Source organism: Rana temporaria, chromosome 4, assembly GCF_905171775.1.
Source record: "Rana temporaria chromosome 4, aRanTem1.1, whole genome shotgun sequence".
In the NCBI taxonomy this organism is placed as follows: Eukaryota; Metazoa; Chordata; class Amphibia; order Anura; family Ranidae; genus Rana; species Rana temporaria.
The window spans coordinates 360,922,915-360,935,714 of NC_053492.1; the positions used below are offsets into that span (position 1 = coordinate 360,922,915).

Genomic DNA, 12,800 nt, shown 5'->3' on the forward strand with positions numbered 1-12,800 from the left:
AGGCTGGACCATTCTGCAAAGCGTTGGCACTTTTTGGTTGTATTGGAGCTTGCCTGCTCACTTTCCTCTTCAGAACACTCTATTTAGACAGTAAAGAAGCCCATAATGGTAGACAATAGGAATGTGTGGCATAGAGAGGGCAAACTTCGATAAGGCAGCTTTTAAATTAGCGTGTCTCCAAAGTGGCATCATTGGAACTTTTGGTGTGACTTTGATCTGACTTTACATTCTCTGGACCAAAGTTGCATCAAAAGTTGGACCAAAGTAGTGCAGGAACCTTTTCTGAAATCATAGCTATTTCTGTAGTACCAGTAGGAACGTCTCTCTTAAAAATACATTGAATTTCACATGTCCTGCGACTTGGGGTCTCAGAAGTCTGATGCCAAGTCGCATAAGTGTGAAAGGAGCCTAATGCCCTGTACACGCGATCGGATATCTGATGGAATCTAATCCGATGGATTTTTTCGGCGGATATTCGATGAAGCTGACTTTCATCAGTCTTGATTTTGTTTTTCAAAAATGTATCATACCCGAGATGTCTACTGGACTCTTGTTTGGACAGATTTAAGTGAGTTATTCCTAAGAATTGCAGGCCTACAATGTAAAACGCCAAATTTTCATGCAAAATAATGGTACCGCTTTCAGCAACAAAAATCTGAAATAATCATACCGCCAGGGAGGTTAACTAATCTTTTTTTTTCAGGTTAATTCTTCTTAAAGGGGCATGGCAGGGGGCGTGTCCTATGCCTACATGCTTTTGTGAGGTATGGGTTTCTATACAGAAGTGAGCCTGATTTGGCGCTTTTCAACTTTAGTAAATAAACCCCATTGTGTACTTAAAAGTGGAGTATGCCTGTAGTGAATTACAGAGGTGCTCTAATATTTTTTTTTTAATGAAGCAGATGTTGTCATTAGTAGATATCTTGCAGTTCCTTTAAAATCTATTCCACTCAATTGAGCTCACTTATTTTTACATTTTAATTTTGTATGGCCGTGGAATAATCTAATCATCTGTGAATCCAGCGGTGACGGAGTGACATCCTTGTTACAGCCTTACAGATGGGAACAGACAAGCAAACTATACTATGGAAATCTGACTGCTAGAATCTGCATGAGAGAGAGAAGATGCCGGCTCAAGGATCCTAAAATAACTAAAATAGTTTGGGGTAGAATTATCCATTTAAATATCTGTATTATGTACTAAAATCTACCAATTTAACTGCTGTAGTCTTTAAAAGTCCCATCAATATTAAATGAGTAATTTTAGACTGAAAGAAGCTTACATTCTTTAAAATCTAAATACTATCACATGTTAATGCTGATCTCCAAGGCAACAAACCTGTAATGCAGTTATTTCCATGAACAATATATTTCTGTAATATAATGCAATTAATAGCAATCATTGACAACTTCTAAATAAGTCATTCCCAACCTAAATATTCTCCCCCCCCCCCTTAAAAAGTCTATAATTCATTTAGTAATAGCAATGTATATGTGATTATTCTATCACAATCCTAACGGATATCTGCCCCCCCCCCCCCCTTTCATTTCAAAAGGCTGCAGGAATTTCTCAGCAATCGCTGACAATTAATGTTTAAAATTCTTCTTTTACCTTTCTGCCATGTCTTCCAACTGCTCTATGGGGACTGGGACTCCGTTGACAGACCGTGAGCGGTGGATCTCCTGGAAAGCCTTTTTGTAACCATCCAGATTCTTCAGTATGTCCTAATTGTGGGGATGAAAAAAAAAATGCATATAGTAAGCGAAACACAGAAAAGGTTTTGGCAGTAAAATCATGAAAATGAAAAATAAAAAACAGGCAGGCTGCAGAGATGAGTCACTGTTCAGTATTTGTGCACCGGGAAATTTTATCTGCCACAGTGGTATGCAATTTTATCCCTTCACGGAAGCAAGTATTAATAAACGCTTTCAACAGATCCTTTGAAAGCCTTTCAGTGTATGTGCTATAGAAGTGTACCTGATTAGAATCCTGGCATCTGAAGACTCGTACAACTGGCACTGCCCCTGTAGTCCAAATCTCATCTACTGATTGGATTTAGACTGTCAGAAGAGTTTTAGGATAAATAAAAATGTTTTATGTCTCATTTCTACAATAAATACTAATCCCCATTAAGGGAGATGCAGTCCAAGGATCTGAACGGATAATTAATGCCACTGATCACTAGCAGACTCAGCCAATTTCATTCTGATCAGATACACAGGATGACAGCACCGTTTGGAAAAATTGCAATTCACAGTTCCCGGTGAATGCATATGTGTAGTCAGTAGGGATGCACTTATACCAATACCGGTATGAAAGAAAGGTACAAAAGGGTGCAACAAGTGTACCATTACCAATACGGTATCACTGGTGATACCAAGCATTTTCACAAGCATCGTACATGCTCCCGACACTGAAACTGAAACTTTGCGGTGCAAATTGCGTCAATACAAAGTACGAGTTTGAGTACCGATACTTTTGGTCAAGTACTCGGTGGGTGGGGCAAAATGCATCAGGGTGCGTGGTTAGTAGAGTAATACTGGCTGAGGCCGCTTACACTGCACACTGGTTTGGTCAGAGGAGCGGCGTCCTGGATACTCCATATTGTTACACTGCAAATCTAAATCTATAAAAAGTGACAAGTAATAATAAAACCAATTGTATCCTGATAAATAAAAAAAAAAGGAATACAAATTATAGTCCCAAATAAGTCCAAATCAGAAAAAATGTGATGCAAAGAAGTCTTTCTGTTCAGTTATTTTCAACACCCAAGTTTGCCACCACCTTGAAAACAGAGGACTCTTACCAGAACATATGGATCCTTTATATGAGAAAAAAGTAATGAGCGCTTGTAAATGAAAGCATCGTCTGTAGGGGAACTTATATTACTGTACCTCTGAATCTAACTGTAAAAAGAAAGCTTCCCTGATGACGTCAGATGTGACAAAATGCATAGGGTGGAGCTTACGCTTGTGGCGTCACCATGCATACTGTAAGCAGGAAGTTGTTGGATCGGACTCTGGGACTGGTATTCTATTATCAAGTATTTGTTGTTTTTAACCTCTGTGAGTTGCTAGTTATTTTTTTTTATATTGATTATATGTAGCCAGGTGTCCACCCTCCCACCCACCGACCACCCTTCCACAATGTGTTGTTGGCTGAGTGCCCAGTTGTGTGTGTTCGGATGGCTTCAATCCCCCTCACCTTTCACTTCCCTGTTGCGCTGCTGGCTGTGAGTGGAGAAGCTCTGTGTAACATCTCCCCTGCTCCTTACCTCCCCCCCCCCACAGCAGTGGTGGAGAGCCTACAAGTAGGATATTGAATGATACGACAGATGTTAAGGATCAAGGTATATGTAGTCCTTAAAGGGGTACTGCACAATGCAAGTAAATGGCTAATGGGCTGTGGACCTTAATACCCAGGATTCCCTGCATACAGAGAAGGAGAGAGCAGGACTTCTCCTGGGCAAATCTGCATAGATTGGGCCAGATAGTACTGGGAAACCAGTGTGCGTGTTGACTTGTTTCTGTGCATGCCTATACAGAGAGCAGAGCCTGATGTGCATGCCTATACAGAGAGCAGAGCCTGATGTGCAGAAACTGGAGCTGGGTATCCTTTCTGTGTCCTTAAAGGACAGAGCTGGTGAGGACCAGAGTGACAGACTGAGCCACAAGGGGGTCGCTGTGTCATGGGACTAGAGCTGGGGAGACCCATTGCCATGTGTGCCTGCATCAGTGAGGACCTGATCAGTAAGGACCTAGTCGTAAAGGACTGAGACTTTTGGTACAGCAGATCACCAAGTGAACTGGACTGGACCTGTTGTGAGCCAGGAGTGGTGAGCAGAACTACCTAACTCAATCCCTTGCTGCATACAGCAAATGCCTATAGAGACTGCCCCTTTCAGCCCATCAGCCATCCATTGCATTGAAGGGAAAGCTTTTACATGCACCACCTTACAGAAGGTCTCCAACAATAGCCAGCTAATATTGACAAATAGGTGTGTGGTACTTTGCGTTCCTGACAAATGGGTACCCCTTGAGGTTCCTGCATATGCCCACCCACTATTGGGGCTGTGTCGATGTGTCATACACACACAAGGACCTTTATTTTATTTGTTTTTGATTGGCAAATGCTGATACGTATAACCTTGTTTGCATCAGTTAAAGTTTGGCATAGATGCAATATAGTTAATTGCCATAATACAGGCCTGGGTTCACCCTATTTAGCTCTGTATCTTTAAAACATGTTCAGCTGCCTGCCCACTGGTTTTGGTCTTGTTTTTGACTTGCCTCATTAATATATCCTTACTTTATATGGTTTATAAATATGATATGGTGTTGTAATATACTAACACTTAACGTAGAATTATATGCAGAACTTTTTTTTTGGGGGGGGGGGGGGATTTTCTTTTACTTTGACTTTCAGTGATAATGCTACACAGGACAAATTAAGAGGGTGAATCTTCTTTACAGGGGCACAGCCAACAATATGAACTTACAAGCATTCTCATTCCTTCTATCCAAAACTAAATGAAAAGTTTTGCCAATATTTTTTTATATAATCTTTATTTAACATTTTCACCAGAACAAGTCAGCGATAAAAACACAAAGAAGGAAAAATGAAACCTAAAACATAGAAAGGAGCAAAGCAATCATCATCAATCATCTGTGGCTTTGAAAAAGTGAGCAATGTCATCAATCTATATAACCAGTGACGTCCTCCTGTGTCCCGAACAATCAAAAAATCGGTCCCTATGGACACAAACCCCCCATCCTTACCAACATAAAACTCACTCATCGTTATACTGATGACCAGAAAAATATTCAAATTATTGTACTCAATGTTTACACCTGTCTCCATGATTGTTTCGGCAACGTAACCCTGCGGTTATCGCTCAGGTTTTTGGTTCGTCCAAACCAGTTGTTTAAAGTTGGGGTCAGCCAGAGCCAGTAAGGCAGTGTCCAAGCTTGCTGAGACTGAGAGCGACTCAGATATGTGTTTTTCCAAGATGCCCAAGTGGAGTCAAACATTTCCCGAGCCATTCCTCTGCATTCCTGATTTCCCCCAACTTTCGCATCCACTCAACTTTACTTGGGATGCGCAAGCTTTTCCAATAAATTGGAATTAGGCATCTAGCCACATTAAGAAGGTGCAAGAGAGTTCTTAGATTATAGCGCATTAAGGGCATGGGGGAAGAGGAAATGACTCGATAAGTCAGAGATGTCCATAACGAGAACATCAGAGATAAGCTTACTGACCATTAACCAAAAAGGTCTCAGTATGGGGCATTCCCACCATATGAGAAGAAGTGTTCCTCTCTATCCGCAACCCTTCCAGCACTGGTCAAAAGCCATGGGATAGATCCTAGCCAGGATCGTAGGCACCTGATAATATTTTGAAAGTATTTTATCTATATTCTTAGACTCCACTGAACTTGAATGTGTTAGGTAATATAGGTGGTTCAGTTGTTCATTCGTAAACTCACACTGGAGGTCACGCTCCCATTCTTTGATTTAAAGTGGTTTAGGACTAGACTTGGCTGCTTCTAGTAGTTTATAAACGGCATAGATCATGTGTGGCTAAGGATCTTGTTCGGCCCATAAGCTTTCAAACTCTGTAAGGGTAGTTCTAAACGGTGCCACATGATGCTGCGATGTGACAATATTTGCAAGCTGGTGATAGTGCCAAAAATCAAAGGCGTTACCGCCATAGTGTTCCCGTAGGGTAGTAAGTGGAACCAAAGTATGTCCTTGCACAGAACATGCCAAGCTGTAAATGCCGTCTCTCACCCAGGTTCTGAAAAAAGGACAGTCGCTCACTGGGAGGGAACCAAGGGAGTCCACCCACCGGGGCCAAAGTTTTGCCTTTAGTTATACTTTAAGCTACACAGGCGTGAGCGGCCTTTGATCTATAACCAGGTGTGTCAGTGGGGACCAAGTAGTTATGGGAGTCATGGCAGAACCAAGGTTCTTTGGCTCCTTCAGGGGGTAGTGCTACATATACGTGTGCAGGACATATGCGTGAGATTGCATTTGTGTGTATGCGTGGGGGGGGGGGTGCTTTTAATATATTGTTATCACAAGGGGGCTAACAAGACACTATGCAATAGCTTTGGGCAAGTTACAGTTATGCTTTATGGAAACATTGGGGCCTATTAGATCACCAATGTCTCTCCTGCCCTCCAATGCAGCTACTCAAGCACAATCTTGAGCACGGCTAATTCAGCTACTTGGAGCATGACCCGATCACATTAGCTGCTTCCGTGGCTGTAGCAGTCAGGGAAAGACAGCTCTGAAAGCTAAAGTGATGAAATCATATTCGCTTCTGGCTTCATTTGTCACAGAGGAGATGAAGAAATGTATGTTCCTCCATCTCTTTTTCCTGGCAGGCAGCCTGTAGTGGGATGACCTGCAGTGCCCCTCCCACAGCTCTGTGTAAGGATTACGTGTGGCCCAGTGATTATGTCACCACTACATTTATATGGTAATATCTGGGTTTAAAAAGACATTTGGTGGACACAAAGTGAAATGGATTAATATCCTCTGTGGTTATTGAGGAATATATTTTAATGAATGATTTTGCACCTGGAGCTCAGCTTTAATATTTTCATGCATGGCCTTTCTGGTTATACTATTGGCTGTGCATTTCTGCTATAGTATTTTACTGTATAATACATCATGCAGACAATTTTTCTGACAGCTGGTCTCAGAACAGAGGGCCAAATTCCCAAAAAAGCTGCCTAACTTAACTTTCAGCAGTTAAGTTACACTGACTTAAAATTTCTACCTAAGTGCCCGATCCACAAAGCACTTACCTAGAAATTACACGCCGTGTAACTTAAGTGCCTCCGTCGCAAGGCGGTCCTCCTCTCCGGGGGGCGTTTACAATTTAAATGAGGCGCGCTTCCGCGCCGGCCGTACTGCGCATGCGTGTGACGTAATTTTCCCGACGTGCAGCGCGCGAACGTAATTTACGCCGGGCTTTGTGGATTGCGACAGGACAATAAAGTTGCGACGGGTGAAAAAAAACTACGCGCCGGGAAAAAAAATAAAAAAATTACAGCGTCACTCGGCATGCATTCCTGAGGGAGAACTCCATGCCAATTTTCAAATAAAAAACCGGCATGGGTTCCCCCCCAGGGGCATACCAGGCCCTTAGGTCTGGTATGGGTTGTAGGGAGACCCCCCCCTACGCCGAAAAATCGACGTAGGGGGTCCCCCTACAATCCATACCAGACCCGTATCCAAAGCACGCTACCCAGCCGGTCAGGAACGGGAGTGGGGACGAGCGAGCGCCCCCCCCCCCTCCTGAGCCGTGCCAGGCCGCATGCCCTCAACATGGGGGGGTTGGGTGCTCTGGGGCAGGGGGGCGCACTGCGGGCCCCCCCACCCTAGAGCACCCTGTCCCCATGTTGATGAGGACAGGACCTCTTCCCGACAACCCTGGCCGTTGGTTGTCGGGGTCTGCGGGCGGGAGGCTTATCGGAATCTGGGAGCCCCCTTTAATAAGGGGGCCCCCAGATACCGGCCCCCCACCCTAAGTGAATGGATATGGGGTACATCGTACCCCTACCCATTCACCTGGAGGCAAAGTGATAGTTATTAAACACACAACACAAGGGTTTTTAAAATAATTTATTAGTCTGCTCCGGAGGCCCCCCCTGTCTTCTTTAGCTCTAATACCAGGGGGGGCTTCTTCTTCCACTCTCCGGGGGTCTTCTCCGCTCTCCGGGGGGGGTTTCTTCTTCCGCTCTCCGGGGGGGTCTTCTCCGCTCTCCGGGGGTGCGCCGAGTCAACAGCGGAGAGCGGCGAAGATAGAAGAAGACCCCCGGAGAGCGGAGAAGACCCCCCCCGGAGAGCGGAGAAGACCCCCCCCGGAGAGCGAAAGAAGAAACCCCCCCCCGGAGAGCAGAGAAGACCCCCGGAGAGTGGAAGACAAGTTGGGAGCATGAAATTGTACAAAATGTCTTGGTATGTCTTGGTATGCTGATGCCTTAAGAGTTTCATTCACTGGAACTAAGGGGCCAAGCCCAACCCCTGAAAAACAACCCCACACCATAATCCTCCCTCCACCAAATGATTTGGACCAGTGCACAAAGCAAGTTCCATAAAGACATGGGTGAGAAAATGTATGGTGGAGGAACTTGATTGGCCTGCACAGAGTCCTGACCTCAACCCGATAGAACACCTTCGGTATGAATTAGAGAGGAGACTTTGAGCCAGGCTCTCGTCTACAACAGTTCCTAACCTCACAAATACGCTTCTGGAAGAATGATCAAACATTTCTATAGAAACACTCCTAAACCTTGAGAACAGCCTTTCTCCGAAGAGTTAAAGTTGTTACAGCTGGGTGGTCCGACTCAATATTGAACCCTACAGACTTAAGGCCCATACACACAATTAGACTTTTTGACAACAACGGACAAATGTTCGCTGTGAATGCTCTCAAACTTTCTGGCAACAAATGTCCGATGGAGGATAATCCGATCGCATGTACACAAGTCAATCGGACTAAAGTCCAAAGTACAAACACGCATGCTCAAAACCAATGCTAAAGGTCAGACAATAATAGCAGAAGTTGCCCAAAGGGTGGCAGTTAAGAGCTGAAAAAAACATGTGATTTGGTGACAGTTGGCTGAAAATGTTCTGCCGTGTGTATGCAGAACAAGTTTGCGGCCAACGCCCATTCGGACCAAAATCCACGGAAAAGTCCAATGGAAGTCCGTCCATGTGTATGAGGCTTAAGACTGGGATGCGAATAAAGTTCATGTGCGTGTAAAGGCAGGTGTCCCAATACTTTTGGTAATATGGTGTATCACTTTATTATAGATTATGCAGAATGGTTCAAATTGCCAATGACCACAGCTGCTCATAGAACATGTAAGTGGCTGTAATTTCAGCAGTGTTGACACTAAGTGGCCTTAAAGGGAATGTATATTCTTCAAAATATTTCTTTAGCTAAACATAGTCAGAAATAATCTCATCAATGTGTGGCAAAAAAGAATGCTGTTGAAAATTTGCAGTTAAATGTGTGCATGGGGCGGCCATATTTGTGCATTTTATATCTAGGCTTTCTACTTTGCATTGTTACACAAATAATGTAAATTACTAAATTAAAGCTCCATCTCGCAATGCAAATCTCTTGATTAAACAACAAATTCAACACCCTATGTTGCAAATTACTTTTCTCTACAGCAGGGGTCTCCAAAGTTTTTAAACAAAGGTCCAGTTTACTGTTGTTCAGACTTTATGGGGGCCAGACTGTGGGCAGTGGGAGTAGAAAATTCCCCAGTGTTAGTGGGAATAGACTATGGCAAGGATTTGCAATTAGCGGACCTCCAGCTGTTGCAGAACTACAAGTCCCATGAGGCAAAGCAAGACTATGACAGTCACAATGACGACACCCAGAGGCAGAGGCATGATGGGACTTGTTGTTTTGCAACAGCTGGAGGTCCACTAATTGCATCCTCCTGGACTATGGGGTAGATTTACTAAAGCCAGAGCACTCAGAATCTGGTACACGTGTGCATGGTAGCCATCAGCTACCTCAGTTAGGGTTTGGCAATAAAACCTGGAAGCGGATTCGTTTCTATGCAGAAGTGAGCCTGATTTTGCACTCTCCCGCTTTAGTAAATAAACCCCTATGTCTCAGGCTTGGTGTTCACTGGGATTTAAACAATTACATAATGCATGTGCCTAGTAGATGGAGGAATAGTGGCCCATCACTGGTGTAAGTCAGAGGAAAAGTGCCCCATTGTTGGTGTCAATGGTAGAAATAGTGCCCTTTAATTTGGTGTCAGTGGGAGGAACAGTGTCCCCTCCGTGGCGTCAGTGGGAGGAAGTGTGCTCTGTCATTGGTGTCAGTGGGAGTAATAGTGCTCTGTCATTGGTGTCAGTGGGAGGAATAGTGCTCTGTCATTGGTGTCAGTGGGAGGAATAGTGCTCTGTAATTGGTGTCAGTGGGAGGAATAGTGCTCTGTCATTGGTGTCAGTGGGAGGAATAGTGCTCTGTCATTGGTGTCAGTGGGAGGAATAGTGCTCTGTCATTGGCGTCAGTGGGAGGAATAGTGCTCTGTAATTGGTGTCAGTGGGAGGAATAGTGACCCATCATTGGTAACAGTTGGAGAAATAGTGCCTCATAATTGGTGTCAGTGGGAGGAATACTGCCCAATAATTTATCTTAGTGGGAAGAATAGTGTCCTATCTGTGTCAGTGGGAGGAACAGTACCCTGTCATTGGTGTCATTGTGAGGAATTGTTTATATTATCAGTGGGAGGGCCAGACAAAGGCAAGCAAAGGGCCATATTTGGACCCCGGGTTACATTTTGTAAAGCAATTAACAGAGACAGACAAATTATTTACACTGAAGCTCCCTTTTGTGGCTAACCTAAAAATCATAATATTTAATACAATGCCATAACTGTGGAAGAGAAAGCATATAAACACTTAAAAAACATTTTAAAAAAATGTAAAGGCTTACATTACAATAAATAATCAAAATATGCATTTACTGAAACTGTTCCATACATTTCCCTTAAATTCTCCACACCGGCAATCTGCAGCTGAATGTTCTCAAGCACAATTTCCCACACAGACAGAATATGAATCTACCACTCATCTGAGAACTAGGAAATAAGGGCCTCACACTAAGGACTTTAAACCAAACAGCGTGGTTCTTGATCAAGTGATCATCATTAACAAACAAAGCTGTCAGGCCCCGTACACACGACCGAGTTTCTCGGCAAAAACCAGCAAGAAACTTGCTGGGAGATATTTTTTTGCCGAGGAAACCGGTCGTGTGTACATTTTCGTAGAGGAAACTGTTGAGAAACTCGACGAGCCAAAAAGAGAGCATGACTTCTTTTTCCTCGACGGGAATGGAGAAACTTGCCTTGTCGAGTACCTCGACAGCCTAACAAGGAACTCGACGAGGAAAACTATGTGTTTCGCCCGTCGAGTTCCTCGGTCGTGTGTACGAGGCTTCAGTTGTAGCTGTCACTGTGCTTCTTTCCTTATGTTGCACAGACAGACACAGCAACAGCTGCAACTGGCAAATTGTTGTAAGGAAGAGGTAGCAAAGGAGTAACTTGCTGGGCACTGTGGGATTGATTTACTAAAACTAGGGAGTGCAAAATCTGGTGCAGTTCTGCAAAGAAACCAACCAGCCTCCAAAGCTTGTCAAATCTTAATTTAAAAAACTTGCCTACCATGCAGAGTTTTAGTAAATCAACCCCTGTGTGTGTTTATGGATGCACACAGCACAAGCCAGGAGCATCTTCTAAGCAGCAGGGGGAGGGGGGGGGGGTCTGAGCTTAGGAACAAGCCCAAAAACAAAAGAAATCAAATGTAAAAAAAATCACATTAAGTTAGGACCTCCTCTTAAAAAAAAGTTTTAATTATTGTTTTCAGCAAGTCAAAAAATAATACATTTTTGGCCATTTATCAGCTAATAATAATAAAAAAAGAGAATTTATTAAAGCACTATACCAAATTAAAAGGAATTTGTCATGAGAGAACAATGGAGCCTGCCATTGTTGACTTTCCTTTAGAGATGGCTAGTTCCCTGGCTTTCATGCAGATGCTTCGTTTTTAATGCAGTCTGAGTTTCTGACCCCCAAACAAGTTTAGAGATAGTGGGTTTGATTTACTAAAGGTAAATACGCTGTTCACTTTTCAAAATAATTTGTCCCAGAACTTAGGCCCTGTACACACGGCCAAGAAACTCGACGAGCAAAACACATCGTTTTGCTCGTCGAGTTCCTTGTGAAGCCGCCGAGGATCTCGGCGAGCCAACTTTCCTTGTTGACTAACGAGGAAATAGAGAACATGTTCTCTATTTGGCCCGACGAGATCCTCGTCGGTTTCCTCGGCCGAAAGTGTACACACGGCCGGGTTTCTCGGCAGAATACAGCTCCGATCGAGTTTCTGGCTGAATTCTGCCGAGAAACTTGGTCGTGTGTACGGGGCCTGAGTGTCAGAAGGCCTTTGTCTCATTCTCTAAGCTTTCCTCTACAAAGCGCAAAGTGAACAGCCTATTTGACTTTGGTAAATCAACCTCAATGAATTCTGACACTTTACAGCATGCTTGTTCTTGGTCTCTGATTCAAGTACTTAAAGCGGATGTGCCAGTAAAAAAAAATATTAAAAGCCAGCAGCTACAAATACTGCAGCTGCTGACTTTTAATATTAGGACACTTACCTGTCCTGGAGTCCAGCGCCGTCCGCAGCAGAGGATGACCGATCGCTCGTCACCCTGCTGCTCCCCCCTCCATCCTTGGTGAGGGAACCAGGAAGTGAAGCGCATGCCCGAGTCACGCTGCGCTGCTGATTGGCTCACATGCTGTGTGCTGGGAGCCGAGTGTTCCCAGCACACAACGGGGGACAGACCCGTCTTTTGCCCGAGACGTGTGGCCGGAAGTGGGTGCAAATACCTGTCTTTGGACAGGTATCTGCACCCCCCTCCCCCCTGAAAGGTGTCAAATGTGACACCGGAGGGGGGGTGGGTTCCGATCAGCGTGAGTTCCACTTTAGGGTGGAGCTCCGCTTTAAAGTGGATGTAAACCCGATTCATGAAATTTAAGCTGGGCACGTAGATCTGCAGTAATTTGTTATCTCTTTTCAATGAGCTAAGTCTTATAGCTCTCTCTCTTCTGAACGGTTCCTCTGTTATCAGCCTGAGAACTCCTGACACATTTTTTGACCTTTTAGACAAAAGCAGCCTGAATCTTTTGTCAAAGGAGGTTGCTAAAATAGAGTAGCAGAGAGCAGCTCCTATTACAAAACTGCTCTGAGAGTCTCTG

At 44.1% G+C, this 12,800-nt stretch overlaps 1 protein-coding gene across 1 annotated transcript in view; it reads right to left on the reverse strand.

Annotated features, from left to right (window-relative positions):
* Positions 1 to 12,800, reverse strand: part of SYNE1 (spectrin repeat containing nuclear envelope protein 1) — a 595,717-nt gene that overhangs the window by 490,409 nt on the left and 92,508 nt on the right. Inside the window, exon 12 of the mRNA XM_040350885.1 lies at positions 1,613 to 1,725. Coding sequence (XP_040206819.1) covers positions 1,613 to 1,725 — 113 coding nt within the window. The remainder of the gene's footprint in view (positions 1 to 1,612; positions 1,726 to 12,800) is intronic.